This window comes from Macrotis lagotis, chromosome 3 (assembly GCF_037893015.1).
Source record: "Macrotis lagotis isolate mMagLag1 chromosome 3, bilby.v1.9.chrom.fasta, whole genome shotgun sequence".
Taxonomy (NCBI): Eukaryota; Metazoa; Chordata; class Mammalia; order Peramelemorphia; family Peramelidae; genus Macrotis; species Macrotis lagotis.
In genome coordinates this window covers 25,906,108-25,929,663 of record NC_133660.1, presented here as the reverse complement: position 1 = coordinate 25,929,663, position 23,556 = coordinate 25,906,108, and the positions used below count along the sequence as shown (strand labels likewise).

Below are 23,556 nucleotides of genomic sequence, written 5' to 3'. Positions count from 1 at the left end.
GGGACCTGCCCCCAGTCCTGTGGCAGAAGGGTGCACTTGTGGTCATTCACAGACCAGGAGAGTAGTCAGAGCCTCACACCCTGAAATCCTTGTAGGGGTGTCCCAATAAAACTCAAAAGCTCAGGAAGCACCCCCAAACCAGGCACAGGCTGGGGAAATTAGGAAACAGAGAAAAAGGAACCTGACCATTGAAAAATACTTTGTCTATGATCCCAAGGGGGATCAAAATACTCAATTTGAAGATGAGGAAGTACAAGCTTATGCATCTAAAGACTCCAAGAAAAATAGAAGTTGAGCTCAGGCTATGACAGAGCTCAAAAAAGATTTTGAAAAGTAAGGGAGACAGAAGAAAAATTGGGAAAAGAAATGAGAGAGATGTAGGAAAAATGTGAAAAAGAAGTCATCAGCTTAGTCAAGGAGATCCAAAAAAATGCTGAAGAAAATAACATGTTAAAAACCAGTTTAGGTCAAATGAATAAAAAGAGGAGAAGAATGCTTTAAAAAGAAGAATTGGCCAGATGGGAAAGGAGATAAGAAAGCTCTCTGAGGAAAACAAATCCTTCAGATGTAGAATGGAGCCAAAGGAAGCTGATGACTTTATGAGAAATCAATACACAACACTTCATCACCAAAAGAATGAAAAATTAGAAGAAAATGTGAGACATCTCATTGAAAAAACAACTGATCTGGAAAACAGATTCAAGAAAGATAATTTAAAAATTATTGGGATATCTGAAAGTCATGATCAGGAAAAGAGCCTTGACCTCATTTTTAAAGAATTCATACAGGAAAATTGCTCTGATATCCTAGAAGAAGAGGGCAAAATAGAAATGAAGAGAATCCACCCATCTCCCCCAGAAAGAGATCCCCCAAAAAACCAACCCCCAGTAATATTATAGCCAAGTTCCAGAACTCCCAAGTCAAAGAGAAAATATTACAAGCAGCCAGAAGGACACAATTCAAATATCATGAAACTGTAGTCAGGATCACACAGGACTTAGCAGCAACTACATTAAAGGTTCATAGGGCTTGGAATATAATATTCTGGAAGGCAAAAGAGCTCAGAATGCAACCAAGAATCAACTACCCTGCAAAACTGAACATCCTCTTCCAGGGGGAAAAAGATGGACTCTCAATGAAACAGGGGAATTTCAAATGTTTCTGTTGAAATGCCAAGAGATGAACAGAAAGTTTGACCTTCCGGTACAGGACTCAGGTGAAGCATAGAGAGTGAAGGAGAGGGGTAAAATATGAGGAACTTAATGATGATGAACTTCATGTATTCCTGCATAGAAAAATGATACTGATAACTCATATGAACCTTCTCATTTAATAGAGGAGGTAGAAGGAGCTTTTATAAATGAAGCACAGGAAAGAGCTGAATTTGAAGATATAATATATTGTAAAAATGGAGTCAATGGGTGAAAGAGAAATGTAGTAGGAGTAAGAGAAGGAGATGTGGAATAGGTTAAGATATTTCATATAAAAGATATTTTATTTTGCAATGATATGGAAGGGGAGAAGGTGAGGGGGCATGAAGGAACCTTCATTCTCATCAGAAATGGCTCAGAGAGGAAACAGCATACATATTCAATAGGGTATAGACATCTAGAGTAAAAAAGAAGAGAAGGGGGATGGGGAAAGGGGGAAGGAGGGGATGTGGTGATAGAGGAGAGGGTAGATAATAGGAGAGAATAGTAACATATAACACATTTTCTTTTTTACTTTTTGCAAGGTGCTGGGATTGGGTGGCCTGTACTGGACTACAGGGCTGGGTGGGTGCTAGGCCTCTGGGGTGGGATGTAGGCTTGGGGCCTTCTGGCCCCACACCAATGCCCTGTCCACTGCACCATTCAGCTGCTCAACAGCACATTTTTGAAGAAGGACAGTGTGAAAAGAGAGAGAGAGAGAAAATATAATATATGGTAGTGGGAAGGAATGGATGGAGGGAATTACAATCAGCAACAGCAACTGTGGAAAAATATGGAAGTAACTTCTGTGATGGACTTATCATAAAGAATGTGATCCACCTGAGACAGAGCTGATGGTATCAGAACATAGACTGAAACACATTTTTTTCTCTTTCTTTTGTTTTATTTCTCATGAGGTACTATATTTTTGTGGGGGAGGGGGTGTTATGTTTACTCTTAAACAAGAATATTTTAGTAATGTATAAATAAATTCATACTAACCAAAAAAAAGAAAGAAACTAGGAGAGATGGGAATTCAGGGAAGCATGGAAGGATTTGCATGAACTGATTCTGAGTGAGATGAGCAGAACCAGAAAAACATTGTACACCCTAATAGCAACATGGCGGTGATCTTCATCCTTGATGGACTTACTCATTCCATCAGTGCAACAATCAGGGACAATTTTGGGCTATCTGTGATAGAGAATACCATCTGTACCCAGAGAAAGAATTGTGGAATTTGACCAAAGACCAAAGACTATTATCTTCAATTTAAGGGGAAAAAAATCTTATTATGTAATTTTGCTATCTCATACTTTATTATTCTTCCTTAAAGATAGGATTTTTCTCTCAACACATTCAACTTAGATCAATGCATACCATGGAAGCAATGTAAAGACTAAGAGACTGCCTTCTTGTGGGGGGGAGGGGAGGGAAGCAAGAAGAAGGTAAATTTGTAAAACTCAAAATAAATAAAATCTTTCATAAAAAAAAGCAGAATTGGCCAGATAAGAAAGGAAATTCAAAAGTTCTCTGAAGAAAATAAATCCTTCAAATGTAGACTGGAGCTAAGGGAAGCTGATGACTTTTTGAGAAATCAGGAAACAATAAAACACAACCAAAGAATGAAAGACTAAAAGAAAATGTGAAATATCTCATTGGAAAAACAACTGACCTGGAAAACAGTTCCAGGAGAGATAATTTAAAAATTATTGGACTACCTTAAAGTTATGACCAGGAAAAGAGACTAGACTTCATTTTTCAAGAAATTCTCCAGGAAAATTGCCCTGATATCCTAGAAGCAAAGGGTAAAATAAATATTGAAAGAATATATAAATCACCTCCTGAAAGAGATTCCAAAATAAAAACTGCCAGGAATATTATGGCCAAATTCCAGAACTTCCAAGTCAAGGAGAAAACATAAGAAGCAGCCAGAAAGAAACAGTATCACAGAGCCATAGTCAAGATTACACAAGATTTAGCAGCATCTACATTAAGGGCTCATATAATATACTGGAAGGCAAAAGACTTGGATTACAACCAAGAATCAACTCCCCAGTAAAACTAAACATACTCTTTCAGGGGAAAAGATGGACCATTCAATGAAATAGGGGACTTTCAAACTTTCTTGAGGAAATGACCAGAGCTTCACAGACAGTTTGATCTTCAAGTACAGGACTCAGGTGAAGCATAGAGAGGATGGATGAGAAGGACAAGTTAGGAGGTATTTAATGATGCCGAACTGCTTGTATTCCTGCATGGGAAGATGATATTGATAACTCATATGAACCTTCTTATTTATTAGGGTAGTTTGAAGGAGCATATGTAGACAAGGCATGGTGGGAGCTGAATTTGAAGGTAGAATATATTAAAAGGATGGAGTTAATGGGTGAGAAAGAAATAGACTAGGAGACAGAAAAAGGAGAGGTAGAATGGGGTAAGTTATTTCACATATAAGAGGCAAAGAATGTGATGAAGTGGAAGAGGGGGAAACGTGAGGGGAATGAGTGAACCTATACTCTTACCAGAAGTGACTTGGAGAGGAAAAAGCATGCATACTCAATTGGGTATAGAAATCTATCTTACTCTAGAGGAAAGTAGAGGTGAAAAGGGATGGGAGAAAGGGGACAAGGTGGAGAGGGAAAGGGGGTATAGGTGATAGAAGAGGGGGAAGATCTCAGATACAACACACTTTTGAGGAGGGACAGGGTGAAAGAAGAGAGAGAATAGAATAAATAAATGTGGGTCAGAGGGAATGGGCTGGAAGGAAATACAGCTAGCAATAGCAATTGTGGGAAAAAATATTGAAGCAATTTCTCTAATGGACTTATGATAAAGAATGCAATCCATCCCAAAGACAGAACTAATGGTGTCTGAATACAGACTGAAGTATGCTTTTTCCCTTCCTTACTTTGTTTCTATTGAAGTTCTCTTTCTTTGTGTGTGTGTGTGGGGGGGAGGGATTGTGTTTGCTTTTACAACATGACTACTGTAGTAATATGTTTCATGGCTACACATTTTTAGCCTACACCAAGTAACTTGCTTTCTCAATGGTGGGGAGCAGGTGGGAGGAAGGGAGACAATTTGAAATTTAATGTTGTAGAAGTGAATGTTGAAACTTGCTTTTGCATTTAGCTGGGGTAAAAAATTTAGAATTACTTGTTTTTGTTTTTGCAAGGAAATGGTGTTAAGTGACTTGCCCAAGGTCACCCAGCTAGGTAATTATTAAGTGTCTCAAGTCAGATTTGAACTCAGGTCCTCCTGACTCCAGGGCCTATGCTCTATCCACTGCGCCACCTAGCTGCCCCTGGGGTAAAAACTTTAAATAAAACAAGAACTCTACCTGCAATTCATGCATGAAAAACCCCAGAGAGTTGCTGGAATCATGCATCATTGACTCAGTAGTATTCCTTGAGGATCATACCTGGTGTCAAACTCAGAATATCAGTTAACAGCCATAAGGTCTATTTTTGTTTGTTTTGTGTTGTTTTGTTTTTTAGGGTTTTTTTGCAAGGCAAATGGGGTTAAGTGGCTTGCCCAAGGCCACACAGCTAGGTAATTATTAAATGTCTGAGACCAGATTTGAACCCAGGTACTCCTGACTCCAGGGCCAGTGCTTTATCCACTGTGCCACCTAGCTGCCCCCATAAGGTCTTAAATAGCAAGTTCTAGTAATCCCATCTTCAGCTCTCAAGGATCACATATCCCCAATAACAAGTATTGACCATAATCTCACACTTGTAACAGTAAGAGATTCATCATAAAAACAATCACAACTTAAAACTAGTACTCATAATAAGTAGGTACTTTTTTCATTCCTAAATTCAACTTTACACAAATGATTTTGTTTTAAGATACTTAATACAAAACAACAAAAGACTTGGAATGTATAAATATAATAATCTCAAATAATAATATGCAGACAACAGATTAGATGAAGAGTTGTCCACAGAAAACATGTTCAATTCTTAATAATGTTCAAATAAACATAAACAGAGACAACTGCTCTCAAAATCCCTCTAAATAATGAAACTATAAGGTGACTCTTACACAGTTTACATACATTTCTACACTAACATAACTTGTGTGTTCTAAAATCTTATTTCTTAAAATTTAAACAAAAGACATTCTGGTCTTCAACTTAATAGATTTACATCTTTTTTTCTCCAACTTTGTTTACCTTTATCTAATTATATACATATCATCCTAAAAGAATGAGATATTTTAGGAACTGAATTATATCTTTATCAAAATATATATCTTATCTATCTATATTTATACATATCTCATATATATATTTATATCTATGTCAAAATCTACATATCTTATCTATATATTTATATATCTACTTATATATATATATATATATGCATGTGTGTATGACAATTTCAAGCACTCATTTAACTCTTGCTTGGAAGATGATTTTTTTAAGAGTAGACACCCTTATTTCCTTTGTGATCATATTGGAAATGCCACTAGATTTTTTTCCATTTCAGATGTTCTTTTAGGCAGATACTATTTGTAAGCAATAGGGAAGGACCTAGTGGATATGGAGAGATTAAAAATTGGGAAAAGAGAAATGATGAAAGAGGCAAACTCTTGGAAGAGATGAGAAGATGGAATCATCTAGGCTGATGAATCAAGGAGAGTATTATAAGGGAAAGACCATCTCTTTATGAAATTGAAGTAAAGGAAGAAAGAGTTGGTGATAATGTCAAGGTAATCTGAGGAGGAGTTGGGAGAAGAAAGGACTTCCAAAAGCCTCAATTTTTTTTCAGTGAAGTGTTTGATGAAATTCTCCAGAGAGGAAGAAGGAGAAGGTGGTGTAGGAGTCTTGAGTAGAAAAAGAAAGATTTGGGACAGAGGTTGAGGGCAGCAGGAAAAGAATTGGTTTGTAGCAGTAAATGTCCAGTGAATGTTGTACAGTGGTTACAACGTTCCTGTCCAGTGATTACAAGTTAACACAGTTGTGTGGCTTCCGTCACTGATATTCAGGGATCTAGGAAGAGAAAATTCAATGGCGGGAGAAATACAGGTTTGAGAGGTTGGAAAGGATGAGCAGTCATAGTACCTAACATAATGGGCACTTAATAAATGTTTATTGATTAAAAGTCTCCAAATAAGACTTTAATTCCAGTCAGGAAGGAAAGCAGGAAGTTGGGGCCAGAGGTCACTGTGAGTTCCTTGAAGAGAAGGAATATTGGGCTAGAAGTGTACCTATCTGTTCTCTTAAATATTATTAGTCTTGGGGACATCATCAGATTGAAGCTAACTCCTAATCATTGTTCATTATAGGGGGAAGAAAGATCCCAATTTGAAAGCACAACAGAAAGTCAAAGAAAGTATCCATAGGAGGATAAATATCAGGCAACACAGAATGAAGGCAATAAATATCAGGAAATACAGAAGTCTCCCTCTGGGAACCAGGTAACTCAGCTCAACCAAGACAGAGACCAAGCTCCTTTCATATTAGCTTCTTCTCAGAGTCTTGTTCTCCTAGAAGAGTGGTGACTTGCCCAAGGTCACATAGTAAGGATCTGAAGAATCATTTGAATCCATATCTTCTTGATTAGCTCTAAGGTAGAATGTAGTAAGCTTATGTGATCCTGTTTGTAGTAAAATTTCCTATAATCCCTATTGCTTCAATTAGTTATGTCTTTCTTTGGACTTAATAAAATTCCTTTGTTCTATAGTTAGTTTGAGTGTTGTCTAACCATTCCTACTAGTGAACAGAAAGACTTAGGATTTTTTACAGATTTTTTTGTCCTATTTTACTGAAGTTATAGTTTTAATTCCCTAGTTTCATCTCTGGGGTTCTTAGAGTTATAAACACATCTCATCAACAGCAAAACCTGTTACTTTTGTTTCTTCTTTGTCTATGATTATTCTGTTTCTTTTTCTTATTTTAATATAATAGCTACATAAAATACCTGACACCCTTATTTTCTTTGTGATCATATTGGAAATGCCACTAGACTTTTTCCATTACAGATAATCTTAACTTGTTTTTTTTAGGCAGATACCATTTACCCACAATAAAGTATATTTAATCTTAACATAGTTGTATGTTGTAGTTTGTAAAAGGCTTTTCTTGTAGCTATAACTATCATGAGGTTTTTTTAATTAATATGTTTGTGTCAATCACTTCCCATTTTTGAACCAATCTCCATTCCTGGCACAAATCTAATCTGGTCTTAATGCAAATTTTAATATTCATTAACCTTAACCAATAATGACCAATTAATTAAATATTATTTTGCTTTCAGTCTTTTGGTATTTAATTTAAATTTTTACATTAATATTCATTAAAGTTGTTGGTCAATAAATAATCTCCTCTGTTTTGTTTCTACCTGACTTAATTATTATGACTATATTTGTAGTATAGAGGGAGGTTGCAGAAATATTTTCTTTCTCTGTTTTTGCCAACAATTTATGTAATTTTAGAGCTAGTTATTCTATGGATGTTAGACACAATTGCTTTGTTGTTCCTTTTGGATTTAATTTTATTTGGAAGTTTATGACTTGATCAACTTATTTCCCCCAGACTGGGCTAGTTGCTTTCTATAATTATCATTCTATTAATTTGGGTGTTTTATGTTTTTCATAGTTTTGTGCTTTTGTAGTTTATGAAGTTTTGTTGGAATGTCTTTTGGCAAAGTATTTTATAATAATTTCCTTTATTAACACACCTCTTGTGAATTCTCTTTATTTAAATTTTCTATTAAGTAATTTGGTCTTTTTCTCCTTTTCACTCAAATAAAATACCAGTATGTCTATCTAATTATTGTCTTATATACAACCATACTAAAAGTTCTCCAAATCACTAATAATAAAAGAAATACAATCAAACAATCCTTAGATTTCTTCTCAAACCCTGCAAATTGGCAAAAATGACCAAAAAATTGGCATTCCAATATTGGAAGGGTTTTAGAAAAATAGGTACATTAACACATTGTTGGTGGAGCTATGGAATGGTACAACAATTTTGGAAAGCAATGTGGAATTATGCAATAAAGTGACTATAATGTTCATATTCTTTGTTTTTTCTGTCATGTCTGACTCTTCATGACTCCATTTTTCAATTTTTGAAAATTTTTGCACTATTGTGTACTATTACTACAAATTACTTTTTTTAATTTGACCAAATTATTTGGTGAATGCTTTAAGACCAAGGATTTCAATTTTTTAGTAGTTCTTTTTTTATATAGTTACATTTCTTTTTTTCAGATTAAGGGTTCTTTAAGATCTCTTTTTGGACTGTTTTAATATTTTACATTTTTGAAGTAGGAGCAGCTAGGTGGCACAATGGGTAGAGCACTGGCCTTGGAGTCAGGAGGACAGGAGTTCAAACCTGGCCTCAGACACTTGACCCTTACTAGTTGTGTGACACTGGACAATTCATTTAAACCTGATTGTCTCTCATCCAGGGCCATCTTGAGTTGTCCTGATTTATATCTGGACCATGGACCCAGATGACTCTGGAGGAGAAAGTGAAATTGGTGACTAAGCATAGCACCTCCTTACTCAAATTCTTGTGTTTGTCATGGCATCATCTCCCTGATGTCATGGTCTTCTTTGAGAATGAATCATCATCATCATCATCATCATCATCATCATCATTATTATTATTATTGTTGTTGTTGTTGTTGTTGTTATTGTTATTATTATTAAAGTTATTTCTCTATTTCTTTTATGTTCTTGTGTACTTTTTTCAGGCACATAAATATATTCTGATAGTTTTTAATTTCTTTAAATTTATGATTTCATCTTACTTGCCATTTTATTGATTTAATTTTGGCTTCTTTGTCAAATTGATTAAAGAGTTATACATTTTATTAGTCTTTTCAAAGAGCTAACTTTTAGCTTTATCATTTAGGTTTTTTTGCTTCCTGCTTCTCTAGTCTTCTTGTAATATTAAATATCTTCTCCTTTTTGCTTATTTTAGTTTATTTGTTGGTTTTCTAATTTTAAAAATCATATTCATTTCATTAATTGCCCCCCTTTTTTTCTATTTTGTCAATGTATGTTTGTAGGGACATGATTGTTCATCTGAGGACCACTTTGGCTGCATTTGGAAATTTCGGCAGACTGCTTCATTATAGTTTTCTTTTATATCATTGTATATATAAAATAAATGTTAAAATTTCTACTTTTTGCCTTGCTATTATTGCATTATGGTCTTTAAAGATATATGCTACTGTTTCCTCTCTTACTTTTTTTTACAATATTCCTGTGTTATAATACATGGTCAATTATAATAAAATTTCTATGTATTGCAGAAAGATCAATAATTTTTAGAGACAAACTGGATTCTCTCAATTAGGACTTTGCTTTCTGTATTTAGAATTTTTCTTGTATTATTTCTTGAATTATGATATTCAAGTTTTTGGCTTGTTCTTTTGGGAGAACTATATTCTTTACATTTTTTTATTGGCATTCAAGATTCATTTATAGAGAGTTTTAAAAATATTGCTATTTTATTTTTTTTCTTCCAGATTGCTGTCACTTTCGTGTATCTACATATCCAATCAGTTATTCTCTCTTCTTCTTTGGCAAGACTTAATACTCCAGATTCAATTTTTTTTTCACTTCAGCCAATTGTTTCAAGTGTCCGAGTCATAAATTCTGCTTTTATAATTCTTATTTCTCTTTCAAGCCGTTCAGGTACATCCTGCTATGATTGCATGTTCTCTTGGAAATCTTCAGGGTCCCTACCTTCATCAGGTGTTGATTCATTCTTAGTCATTTTTCCTCTTCCTGTTCCCCAATCGAATTTAATACTGAACACTTTTTTGGGGGGTGTTCAAATCTTCCCAACCTGTTTCAGATAAAAAGATTCAAATCTCCTCTCCTTCTACCCCTAAGTTTGTATACTCTTCTGATCTATCCCATTTACTTAATAAGTTCCTCTTTTTTCCTTTATTTTCCTCATACCTTTTTCTCTCAAGATCGACAAAGTAGAACAAAATGACAACCAGATGCTATGTTGTTTTCTTATTCCTCTGTGACCCTTGAAGACAGAAATTTTGAAGGGCTACTTGGTTCTTCTTCTCCTATTGGAATGTATTTAAGTATTATTCAAATGTATTGAGATTCTAGTTCTCTTTTCTTCTGTATTTGCATTTCAAAGATTCTACACAATTTGAGATTTTTAATCAGAAATATTCAAAACACTAATATTTTCTATTAAAGGTCCCTTCCCTTCCTCCCATTCCCCCATAGGATTATTCTCAAGTTTTGAAAGTTTTTTGTTGCAAATTTTTTCTGTCTTTTGGAATTCCATATTACAAATCTTTCTTCCCATTTTTGTAATTACAGCAAAGTTTTGAATGATACTGTGGTTTGTTGGTACTTGAACTTTTTTTAATTGGCTACTTCTAGTACTATTTCATTATTTCTTATACCTTTAAACGTAGTTTTCTTGCTTATTTAACACTTTTTACTGTTGACTTATCTAAATTACCACCTCTTCATTTTGAAATTAAATAAGCAAAATAAATTCTATTTCAATACCTCATTTTAATTGTGGGAATGCATTGGGCTTCTTGTACATAAAAATAACTTGTAACTTCTGGACTTTTGCTGTGATATTTTGGGGTGCTTTCAATTTAAACTTTCTTTTAGAATATCACCAGTGCCTTCCTTGTTTTCCCTATATTTTTTGTCCTAATGAATCTGGGAAGTTCCCCCCCCCCAATTTTTTTTGAATTATAGTATTAAGGTTTAGTTTCTACCAATCATTTTTGGGACAAGATTATGAATTTTACAATTTTTCTCCCTTCCCTCCTCCCCAACAGAAAGCAATCTGAAACAGGTTTTACATTTGTAACACACTAAACATAGAATGAAATTGAATGTGTTGTGAGAGAAGAATCAGATCCAAAAGGAAGAAAACATTAGAGATAATAAAATCACATAATACTTAAGACAACTTTTAAAAATTGAAGATAAGCTTTGGTCTTCATTTAAACTCCACAGTTCTTTCTCTGGATACAGATGGTATATTCCATCATAAGTCCCCTAAAATTGTCTTTGATTATTGTACTGCTGAAATGAACAAGTCTTTCATGGTTGATCATCACCCCATGTTGCTGCCAGTGTGTACAATATTCTGGTTCTGCTCATCTCACCCAGCATGAATTCATGCAAGTCTTTCTAGGCTTTTCTGAAGTCCCCTCCATCATGATTTCTAATAGTGTTCCATCATATACATATACAACAATTTGTTTAGCCATTCCCTAATTGATGGGTATTCCCTCAATTTCCAATTCTTTGCCACTCTTAAAAGAGCTGCTATAAATAATTTTGTACATGTGGGATTTTCACCTTTTCAATGATCTTGTCAAGATGCAGACCTTATTGCTGGATCAAAGGGTATACACATGTTTATGTTGGGCATCATTTGCAATCCAGAAAGGTTGAATCAGTTTACAACTCCACCAACAATGTATTAGTGTCCCAGATTTCCCACATTCCCTCCAATATTAATCATTATCCTTTCTAGTCATTTTGGTCAATCTGTGAGGTGTGAGGTGATACCTCAAAGATGCTTTAATTTGCATTTCTCTAATCAATAATGATTTAGAGTAATTTTTCATATGACTATGGATAGCTTTTATTTCTTTGTCCAAGAATTACCTTTGCATATCCTTTGACCATTTATCAATTGGGGAATGATTGAGTCAGTTTTTGAAAAAAATTGTACCAAGGGCAGAGCCAAGATGGCAGCATGAAGGCAGCATTTCCCAGGAAAAAACCTTCCCTGGAAATTCCAAAAGCTGTCAAATTATGACTCTGACCAAAATTTAGAGCTGAAGAACCCACAGAAAGACTGGGTGATGCATTTTCCCAGTCCAAGATAACTTAGAAGTTTCACAGAAAAGGTGTGTTACACCAGGACCGGGATTTGGAAAAAACAATGGCTGCAGTTCAGCACAGCCCAGCCAAGCCTATCCCACCCCAGGGATCACTAGGAACAGCTTGAAGGGGAGGTGAGAGAACTCTGCTGCACCAGAATGAGTGTGGAGTGAGGAGCACCGGCCTCAGAGCAGCCCTGCAGCAGGAACCTGCAGCAGAAATCTGGGGAAACCAGCCTGCACCCCTAGAGCACAGCCAACAAATAGTAAGGGGGTCAGGAGAAGTTGCAGAAATCTCTCTGCACTCCCTGGGCAGGACTCTGCAGTTTGCCCACACTCAGATCCAGGTTGCAGTTTGGCCTTCCATACTAAGATAGCAGGGACTCTCCTCACAGCTCCAGGGCAGATGGGAGTGCCTGTGTTCGTCTACTTATCAAAGCACAGGCAAGAGAACATAAGACCTTGGAGGAATAAAGGTCCCAGTGTGGTATCCCCCCCCAAAAAAACCCCAAAGTGGGTGTCCCAATAATACTCAAAAGCTCAGGAAGCACCCCAAAACCAGGCACAGAGTGGAGAAATGAGTAAACAGAAAAAAATAGGACCACCATTGAGAAATTCTTTTTCTATGATCCCAAGAAGGATCAAAATACTCAAAATGAAGATGAGAAAGTACAAACTCCTGCACCTAAAGAATCCAAGAAAATCAGAAGTTGGGTTCAGGCTATGACAGAGCTCAAAAAAGATTTTGAAAATCAAGTAAGGGAGATAGAAGAAAAATTGGGAAAAGAAATGAGAGAGATGAAGGAAAAACATGAAAAAGAAGTCAACAACTTAGTCAAGGACAAAACAGTTCAAAAAGTTATTGAGAAGAATGCTTTAATAAGCAGAATTCACCAGATGGAAAACGAATAAGAAAGCTCTCTGAGGAAAACAAATCCTTCAGATGTAGAATGGAGCTAAAGGAAGCTGATGACTTTACGAGAAATCAAGACAAAAATACTGCAACACCAAAAGAGTGCAAAGTTAGAAGAAAATGTGAGACATCTCATTGGAAAAAAAAAACAACTGATCTGGAAAACAGATTCAGGAAAGACAATTTAAAAATTATTGGGATACCTGAAAGTCTTGATCAGGAAAAGAGCCTTGACCTCATTTTTAAAGAAAGCCTACAGGAAAATTGCCCTGATATCCTAGAAGCACAGGGCAAAATAGAAATTGAGAGAATCTGAACAGAGTTTGACCTTCAAGTACAGGACTCAGGTGAAGCATAGAGAGTGAAGGAGAAGGGTAAAATATGAGGGACTTGATGAATTGCATGAATTCCTGCATAGAAAAATGAGACTGATAATACTCATATGAAACTTCTCATTTAATAGAGCAGGCAGAAGGTTTTATAGATGAAGCACAGGAGAGAGCTGAATTTGAAGATTAATATATTGTAAAAATTGAGTCAATGACTAGAAGGGGAATGCACTGGGAGTAAGAGAAAGGAGAGGTGGCATAGGCTAAGATATTTCATATAAAATTTTTTTTCAATGAGCTTTTGCAATGATATGGAAGGGGAAGGCAAGGGGGAATGAGGGAACTTTCACTCTCATCAGAAATGGCTCAGAGAGGAAACAGCATACTCACTCAATAGGATATAGACATCTAGAGTAAAAAGGAGAGAAGGGGGAAAGGGGGAAGGGGGAAGTGGGTGATAAAGGAGAGGGTAGGTCATAGGATAGTCAGATATAGCAACAATCAGCAACAGCAACAGTGGGGAAATATGGAAGTAAATTTTGTGATGGACTTATCATAAAGAATGTGATCCACCCAAGACAGAGCTGATGGTATCAGAACACAGACTGAAATACATTTTTTTCTCTTTCCTTTACTTTATTTCTCATGACGGTCTATATTTTTTGTGAGGAGGGGGTATTATGTTTACTCTTAAAACAAGAATATTTTAGTAATGTATAAAAAATCATCACTTGTACAAAAATATTCATAGCAGCTCTGTTTGTGGTGGTAAAGAATTGGAAATTAAGTAAATGTCCTTCAATTGGGGCATGGCTTAATAAAACGTGGTATATGTATGTGATGGAACACTATTGTTCTATTAGAAGTCAGAAGATATGGGAATTCAGGGAAGCCTGGAGGGATTTGCATGGACTGATGCTGAGTAAGATGAGCAGAACCAGAGGAAGATTGTGCACCCTAGCAGCAACATGGGGGTAATGACCAACCTTGATGAACTTGCTCATTCCATTAATGCAACAATCAGGTACAATACATTATTTTCTTCCTTAAGGATATTATTTCTCTCTCATCACATTCAACTTAGATCAATGTAATCAACAGACTGCCTTCTGTGGGGGGTGGGAGAAGGGAAGTAAGATTAGGGGGAAAATTGTAAAAAAATTCAAAATAAAAAATAAAAATATTAAACCCTCCTTGTTCTAATTTTCACTCTTTGATCTAATATTTCTTGCTTCCTTAAGTTCTGTTCACTTCATTCTGTTTTTCAGGGAATCCACTCTTTCATTGCTTCCCTTCTTTTTTAATACTATTTTATCTCCTTCCATTTCCCCTCGTTTTTTTTAAATCCCTTGATTCATTTCTTCTGACCACTTGTGTCCATTCTTTTTTTTTCTTTCAGGGTTCTAGTTGTTCTTATAGCGTAGCTGATCTTCTTTGGGTTAACTCTTGGTCTTCCCTGGAATCACATTTTCTTTATCATATTCAGAGCTATCTTATGATTGTTCATAGCTTAGTTCCAGTTCATAAATTGGGTCTTTGTGCAAGGATCAGTTTTTGCCCCTTCCCACACTCATAGATATGAGAAAACCCTTCTTATTCCTCCATAGTTCCAAATGAGGTGCCTAGGAATCAGGCTAACATTCAAGACTTCTCCCTCCAGCTCTCTCAGTGGCCTAATATGGGCACTGAATTTGGCCAAGTCTTTTGAGTATTCACTCACTGAAAGCTGACCTTTTTTCCTGCTGAGGTTTCAGGCATCCTGAAGGATACTCAACCTTTGTAGTTATCTTCCTAAAGCAGATTCCATCTTCTGTTGTCCTTCCAGGATGATAGAGATGAAGTTCTGCTGACTTGAAGCTTTGTTTGCTATTAGATCCAGCTAGCTTCTTGTCTTTCTGATACTATTTTCTTGTATAGTGCTTTACTAGATGGAGTATATCGTTTCCTTTGGACCTTAATTGATCCTTTCTCTGTCAGGGGAACTGGTCTCAGCTAGGATGTTTCACATTCTCATGTTAACTAGAAGTCTGACACTAGATTCTTGAATTCTTGATAAACTGATAGTAACATAACATCCAGTAAAGGAAGAGGTAGATGAAGCAGCAAACAAATCTTCAATGCTTATTCAGATTTCTGGGAAGAGAGTGCCTAAGAAGCAATTTATTTTCATGAGGAAAGGAAACATTAAATAAACAAAACAAAAAACCAGACACATAAGAATTACTCAGGGAACAAAGGATTTGAAAACAATATTGGTTCACAAAGAGAGAGAAACACAATGTTGCATTTTCCCAGACTTCTTTTAGCCATTCTCAGGACTGAGGGAAGAGATTGGTCATTCTGGTGAGATGAAGTGATATTAGAATTATAGCCAGGGGCAGCTAGGTGGTGCAGTGGATAGAGCCCTGGAGTCAGGAGTACCTGAGTTCAAATCTAACTTCAGACACTTAAGAATTACCTAGCTGTGTGGCCTTGGGCAAGCCACTTAACCCCATTGCCTTAATAAAAAAATTAAAAAAAAATTATATCCAAAGGTGAATTAGTAATGACCTCAGATAAAGATAAAAACTTAAAAGAAATAGTAAAGGTTAATGGAAGAATTCTTATTATCACTTTGTTAAAAAAAATCAGTTACTGATGCAAAGTGAAATTAGAACATTGTACATAGTGACAGCAACATTATTCAATGATTTATTCTCAGCAATACAATGATCCAAAACAACTTTGAAGGACTTCTGATGTTAAATGTTATCAGTCCCCAAAGGAAGAACTGGAGCCTGAATACAAATAAAACATACTTTTTAAACTTATTTTTCTTGGCTTATTATTTTGGTATTTTCTTTTACAATGTGAATAAGATGAATTTTTTAAGTATTTGCAAGGCAAAGGGGTGACTTTCCCAAGGCCACACAGCTAGGTAATTATTAAGTGTCTGAGGCCGCATTTGAACTCAGGTACTCCTGAGTCCAGGGTCAGTACTTTATCCACTGCACCACTGAGCTGCCCCAATAAGATGTAATTTTCACACATGTATAAACAATATCAAATTGCATCTCTTCTCAATGAGGGGAGTGAAAAGATTTGGAACTCATTTAACAAATAAATGCCTCATTTTTGTATGTAATTGGAGAAAAATGATAATTTTAAAATCAGTAATATTTCATATAGCTGCCATTCACATTACCTACTGAGATAATCTTCAGGAGTAGATTTATATTCTCCAGTCATGATCCTGAGAACTTAGTGATAGGGCAATATAAATTGACTAATGTAACCATGAATAAAAATCAAGTCAGAATACTGAAAAATTCTTATATTCATCATATGTTAGGAGGTAACCCCAAAGGTTCTTCTGCCTTGGAGATTGGAAATGCAGAATTCTGTGTTAAATCAAGTAAAGGAGAATTGTGGAATTATGTGTTGGATCCAGGTCAAGGTTTTTAGCTGCAAGAGGGATGCGGTGAAAGGATGGGGGGATTCTTTTATCTACAAACTACATTATATCCAGGAGCGGCTATTAATGTTGGATCCAGGACCGAGTTTCACTCTTGCCCAATTGAGCCCAGTTGAGTATCATTCCCTGAGAAAAAGAATCTTAACCTCTAAAGAAACCCCAAATGACTCAACCTCCATGGAGATCTCAAACAACTCAACCGTGTGGAAACTACAACACCCAGCTTCCTATATCACATACTCTTTAAAAAATGAGCACCCCAACACACTATTGGAGTTGGTTCTGACCCAGCCTGCCATTCCTTCAATAAATGGCTCTGCATTCCATTGCTGTCCTCCGTATACCATGGAATATATAATAGTCCTAAATATATGCTGGAAGAAGCAAAATAGCTTTGTTGAAAAGTAGGTTGGAAGGAATAGTCCATGGAACTGAAGTCAAGGTAAGAAAGTGAGTTAAGTCCTCCTTCATTTTTTTCCCCCTTAAAAATCAATTTTAAAGAGACACTGATGGAATGATACTCTGTATACAAATTTGTTTGGAAATCAAAATAGTAGTCAAAATGATAGTAGCAAGGAGCCTGATTGTTTCCATCATTTGTGAATATTCTACTAGTTAAATAATTTAAGAAATAACTATGCAGTCTACTCAACAACTTAGTTCCAAGTGCTTATGCACCTGCCTAAGGGATACAAAAGTCATGGAGTTTAAGTGTTGACTATAGGTGTTTTCCCTCACAATGGTAACCAACAAATCATCCAACATTTATCTTTTAGACATTTATATGGGGAAAGGTTAAAGAATGTTTGTTGCAGTGTCTTCATCATGGAATACTGGAAAAATTTGAAAAATCAGAAACTTAGGCCACAGACAGAGCTTTATGACTAAAGAATGGCCAAATAGTAGAGAAGATTGCAAGTTAAATGTGCAGGGGAAATAGTGCAACCTCTAACCAGCTGGGCATTATTGTCTCAATAGAACTGAAGAAAGGTAAACTGAGCAGCAAAATTCCAAGCTTTTATCAGTTTATTAGCAGGGTGTAAACCTGATAACAAAGTGAGTCAAATAAATGGCTACCTCAGGCCATTGACCTAGAGAAGAAGACCCAGCTCCTTGATATAAGCATAAAATAAATAACAGAACTGGATAGTAGGAAGTGAGTGCAGTTAATTATAACTTCACAGGGATGAAGACGAGACAAATGATTGGAAATTAGAATGAGCTAGCAATAACCCCCTCCTTCCCACCTTTGACTATTAAATATTCACTATTTAAACCCACCTGGATAACAAACCAGACATCTTTGAAGGGTAGATTGGTGGTACAAATATTTCAAACCAGACTTCAGAGTATCCACCTGCATCTCAAGGCAACAGTGGTTACTAGAGTTAAACTTAATTCATAGTCAAAGAAACAAAGTGGTTTAAGCAATCACACAAAATATAATACAGAATAGGATCAGTTACAGAGTAGAACCAATTATAAAATGGTACAGAATCAATTTAACTTCATTAGGAAGAAAGCTTTGGTATGTTGCAGTTTATAATCTAATATAGAAAGTTAGCAGTCCTATGTTCACTGATCACTCAGCAATAAATGGGTGAGCATACATAGATAGGAACTTTAAAGAGAAAAAAAGGAAAGGAGAAAAAGAAAATGCTATATACACTGCTGCATCTCAGGTTCAAATGTTATACCTTCTATATACTAATGTATATATGTACATGAATGTCAGCATCAATGTTACTAAAGGTTTCCACTCAAACTATCATAATTGCTCTTTAGAGGGACAGAGGACTAGATCTTAGAAGAATAAGATCCATTAATGGGGGGATAACTGGAACCAAATTTATAGTTTATTGAAAGAGAATTCGCCTTCAGGAAGGAGGGAACTATATTATCTTGTTGGAAAGGCTAATTCTAGGATAATTCTTAAAACTGAATGACCACCAACATCTGGCACATGTCATTCAAAGCTGTTTTTGTTGGCCCGGGGATGATAGGAAATATAAATCAATTGGCTTATGGGCTTACTGTGCTTGCAAAGTCTAAGCCTGTAGAGTTCTACACATGAACTCTCCCTTCACTATGCAGCCCCTTGGCCTTAGAAGACGCTGGAGAGTATCTTTCTTGTCTTCCCAACAATTAGTATTTAAATAATAAAGACCAATTAATTGTGGCTCTATACATTTCAAAAGCAATTTAATTCAGTAACTTTTAAAATTCAGAGAATGACCGAGTGCCATACAGATAACTTGATGTATAAACCCAATATCAAAAAATGTGAATTTACAAAATCTGAAATTTTGAAGATTTTTCCATACAGATATTTGCCACATGGATTTTTTCCATAGATAGCTCTCAGTACATATAATGGTCCAATTTTTAAAATTCACCTTATAAACACATGAACATATTAAGGTAAGGCATGTTTTAGTACTAGAAATAATGTAATCTTAATATTTTAACCAAAAAAAGCAAAGCTTGAGTGTATTCAAAGGAATTTTAATGCAGCTAAAGTACATTCTTTTTTGACTCCCTTGTTTATTTTTTTTCCAATTTCATGCAAAGATAATTTTCAACGTTTATCCTTTTTCAAGCTTTTGAGTTCTACATTTTTCTATCCCCTCTCTTCTCTCCTCCCTCCCCATGGCAGCAAACAATCTGATACAGGTTAGTACAGATATTCTTCCAAAGAACACTTTAATCCTAAAAATCCTTGCCACTATAGTCTTTAACCAAAACAAAACAGAACAAAATAAAACTAGAAATGAAGCTCAACTAGTAAACTATGTAAGGTTTTTAGATGATATAAATTTAAATCCATCACTAAATGAGATAAAAATTATTTCACCTGTCACACTGAACTTTATACATTTTTTTCTCCAAATAAAATGAAAATTTGTATTGTTCTACCACATCAACTTTGGTCTATCATCTGGAAAAAATATTTCTTTCTTGTTCTACTCCCACTCTTGAGGTAGAATAGAAGGTAGGTTGCTTTTGTAATCTGAAAAATTCTTTAACAAAACATCCTGCACAACATGATGACTCACTGGCTCAATTTTCAGCGAAATAACATCATTCAGGTCCAGAATTTATCTAGTTATGTTCTAACAGTATTCTTTTCAAAACTGAGTAGCAAATGTAGGTAAGTTTTTTTAGTTTATTGTAAGGAAGAGAAAGGCACTAAATGTTTTCTTCTTGGTCATTATTACATCAACATTTGACATAAATGGTGCAATGGCTACTTACTTATTCAGAGAATCCTAGGTGTTTTATAATTATTTTCTCATATTATTATGGTAAAACAGAACTACAATAACAACAATTCATCGGACTCCTGTGAGTTTAACTGTGTATACTCAGCCCCACTAATAATTTCAGCATCTGTCTGAAGCACTAACAATACCAAATCTAGTGCTCGGCGCCATGCCTCAATCTTTGGTGTGACAACATCATAAACGCTTAAATTTAAAACTGCATTGTTCACTTCATTATATTCTTTCAGAAGGTATAATAAAGGACAACCAGAGTCTGTAGTTTTTTGGATTAAGTTGTGAATGAACATGCTGGCTTCACTTTCTGAAGAGCAAGTACCTGTGTTATACATGATTAATGAAAGGTATTTGTGCCATCCATCTGCCAAGGTTTTAAGTACAGTAGGTCTATAAAGTTCCTGAGATGAGGCCATCCAAGATGAAGTCATATGAAGCCGTCCCGAACAATCCTTGCCCATCTTTTGTTGTGACTGTTCGATCAGCATATGAAGATGGGTAAGGCATAAGATTTCAACTGTGCCACCTCCAAGGAAAACCTTCTCATCGACTAGAGCATGATACAAGCGATAAGCACAAGTCCAGAAATGATCTTCCTTGGTGTGCATCTGTGCTATGACTGGGCTAGTGAGCACAGCTGTCACCAGGAGGATTCCTTCAGCTTTGATTAAGATAGCCACTTTGTTGTTCACTTCAATGGTGTTCAGTAGGCCCGCTCTCCACAAGCTCACATAGACATTACTCCCCACACAGTCTTCATTCAGCTGTGTAGCATAGGTCACCTGCACTGCTCCAGTCACCTCTGCAAAATCCTGCAGTACATGGTGACTCACTGACCCAATTATCAGCAAGTTATTGCACATACACTTCTCCATTAAATTTTCAGACACATTTCCTCGTACCATTACTAGGTTTACATTTAACTGAATTAATATCTTTAAAATATGATCCAACCAGAGTGTCTCTCGATAGGTCACATTTTCCAACTCAGTTTTAACATTTTCCAGTCCATTAAATCCCAAGTGGTGATATTTCTCTTTGAAATCACCATCAATGAGAATTACCCGCAAAGGCTGATTCTGGAGTTTTCTGATTATACTGGTATAGCTTATTGATATTAAAGTCATATATCCAGAGCAGACACAAGAAAAGCTTTCAGGCATGCCTGCTAAGCAGCAAGTGGAAATTTTTGAAACATCAAACTTAAATGGCACCATACAATTCTTTTTCCTCACACATGCATTCTGATATTGGCATCTGACTGCTGCTTCCACTAATGTCATACTGCTGTGATCTCCATGGCTCAGACCCACTGCCAGCTGCACCAAATCACTGCATTTATGAATATGAGAGTCAGACAGTGTTTGAGAAGAGTCATTTTCTGCCCTATTAAAATGTCTGCTGTGACTTAGTCTTGATTTTCTGTTGTGGCTACTTGTAATCAGATTGGCTTGGGAGGTCTGAGACATACCTTTATTTCTTTTAACTACAGATTGAGAATTGAAGAAAGATCTAGAAGATAAATCAGAAGAATGCCTGGAAGAACATGCAGGAGTGCTTGGTTGAGAACTATCTCTTATGTCATGCTCTCTCTGTATCCATGGAATCTCTGGTGGGATCTGTAAAAGAGGGCTGGGAAGGATGTGCAGAGTTTTAAGAGAAGGATATCTCCTAGTGTCTTGAGTGTTGACAACTACATCATGTAGAGGGATTTGAAGAGCAACAACTTCTTCCCTGCAAGACTTCAGGCCTTCTGACATCACTGACACTATGACTGAAATAGGGGTATCTTGCTGAAGACATTCTAGGGCAGCTGTGCTCCACACACCAGCAAGAAACAAGAGGGTATTGGTCCCTGTCCCATACGCTTTCTTCTGTGATTGCACTGTTTCAAACAGGAGCTGCCCAACTGAACTAGTTAAATCCAGACTTTCAAGAAGCCTCACTGTGGAACAGGTTAATATACTTTCAAGAGATCCTTCACCTATAATAAATTTGGATGACTTGACAGGGCCTAGGAAACTTCGACCTGTCTCTGTTAATGCTGAAAGCTGCTGAAGTCCTATGTGTCTCCTGTTTATATTTTTGTGAGCCATGACCATGACTCAAGATCTCCCAATGAAAGAAAAACTCCTAGCACCTCACACTCATTCAGTGACTGAAAACGGGCCAGTTAGGAGTCCACAAAAGAGTTGAGAATCTGCCGACCAGGGCACCATCCTTAAATGTGAATGCACATGTGGAAGGTGCTATTTTCTATGCCTAAGATAGACTCTCTCCATTTGCTGCTATGCAGCTCCTTTTCCACTGATAGGGTTCAATCACATTTCGGTGGAATATTCTGTAAAGGAAAAGTAAAGACAATGTTTACTTACATGCATCAATAGAATAAGGGTAAATGAGCATTAAAATCCCCTATTGCACTGGAAGTATGAAAAATTTTGATCATTTGTGACTTCCACATGAGTCAAAGAGAAATCATAGAACAGCGGATAAAGTGCTGGGCTTGAAGAAGGCCAGACGTGGCTTCAAATCCTGCTTCTGATACTAGCTGTATCATAAGACACTTACCTCTATGTGCCTGTCATAGGTCGGTCAGGCAATAGGTCATACAAAGGTTTAAGCAGAGGCATTTTCCACAGCAGATGCCCTAGGCTGATGGAGTCATGGATCATTTTTTTAGGTTTGTTTGGGGTTTTTTTTGCAAGGCAAATGAGGTTAAGTGGCTTGCCCAAGGTCACAGCTAGGTAATGGTTAAGTGTCTGAGGCTGGATTTGAACTCAGGTCCTCCTGACTCCAGGGCCGGTACTGCACCACCTAGCCGCCCTGTCATGGATCCTTTTTACATGATGTGTATGCAAAATATGCCAACACATAAAGTTATACAGATGCTGTGTAGAGCTACACGCCCTCGTGCCCCTCTTCTTGGAGACCCACCTATGGGGTGACAATGTGCACAAGAGACCAAAGGAAGGAGGAAGAGGATGGTCAGAGAGGTGGGGGCCCGCCCCTCCATCCAGAGCCCGTACTGGGGGGCTGCTGGGTCCTGGAACTGCTAAGCCCTGGGAAAAGGTCGCGGGGGGGGGGGGGGGGGGCGGCCCCAGGCTTCTGCACACGCCCGGGGCAAGAGTGGAGGCGATCATGCGCAGAAGGGCCGGTGGGGGATGGGCGGGAGAGGGGGGGACAGAGGCGCCCAAAGGGGGGCCCAGAGGGGCGTGCGCACATGCGCACACGCGCACCCCCACGTGTCCGGCACACTCACCTACTCACAGCGGCCCACAGCTGCCCTGCCCGGGCCTCGGCGCCCCCGGGGGCCTCTCCTTGCCTGCCTGGGCCCCTGCCCGGCCGGGCCTCGCTTCAGACCCGCCGCTCCGGCCCCCCCAGGCCCGGAATGCGCATGCGTCCGGGGAGAAACGCGCCGTCGCTAAGCAACCGGGAGGCGCCTCCTCGGAAAGGCGGCGGTTTGCCCCGGCTGGAGGGGGCGGGGCGCTAGCCGAGGAACGGCCGTCCGATTCGCCGAGAGCGCGCGGAGGGGG

General features: G+C 37.2%; 1 protein-coding gene and 1 long non-coding RNA gene across 2 annotated transcripts; one reads left to right on the top strand and one right to left on the bottom strand.

The window, feature by feature from the left end:
- Positions 1–3,146: 3,146 nt before the first annotated feature.
- On the top strand, positions 3,147–9,275 carry LOC141516019 (uncharacterized). Its single transcript, XR_012476584.1, has 3 exons — positions 3,147–3,414; positions 6,486–6,617; positions 9,224–9,275. It is a non-coding gene; the product is annotated as an uncharacterized LOC141516019 (long non-coding RNA).
- Positions 9,276–17,664: 8,389 nt separating this feature from the next.
- BBS12 (Bardet-Biedl syndrome 12) lies at positions 17,665–23,491 on the bottom strand. Its single transcript, XM_074228354.1, has 2 exons — positions 23,283–23,491; positions 17,665–22,361 (listed from the first exon to the last, which is right to left on the bottom strand). Exon 2 carries the CDS (start codon positions 22,120–22,122, stop codon positions 20,059–20,061), a length of 2,064 nt encoding a protein of 687 aa, XP_074084455.1. The 5' UTR covers positions 22,123–22,361; positions 23,283–23,491; the 3' UTR covers positions 17,665–20,058.
- Between the last annotated feature and the right edge of the window lie 65 nt (positions 23,492–23,556).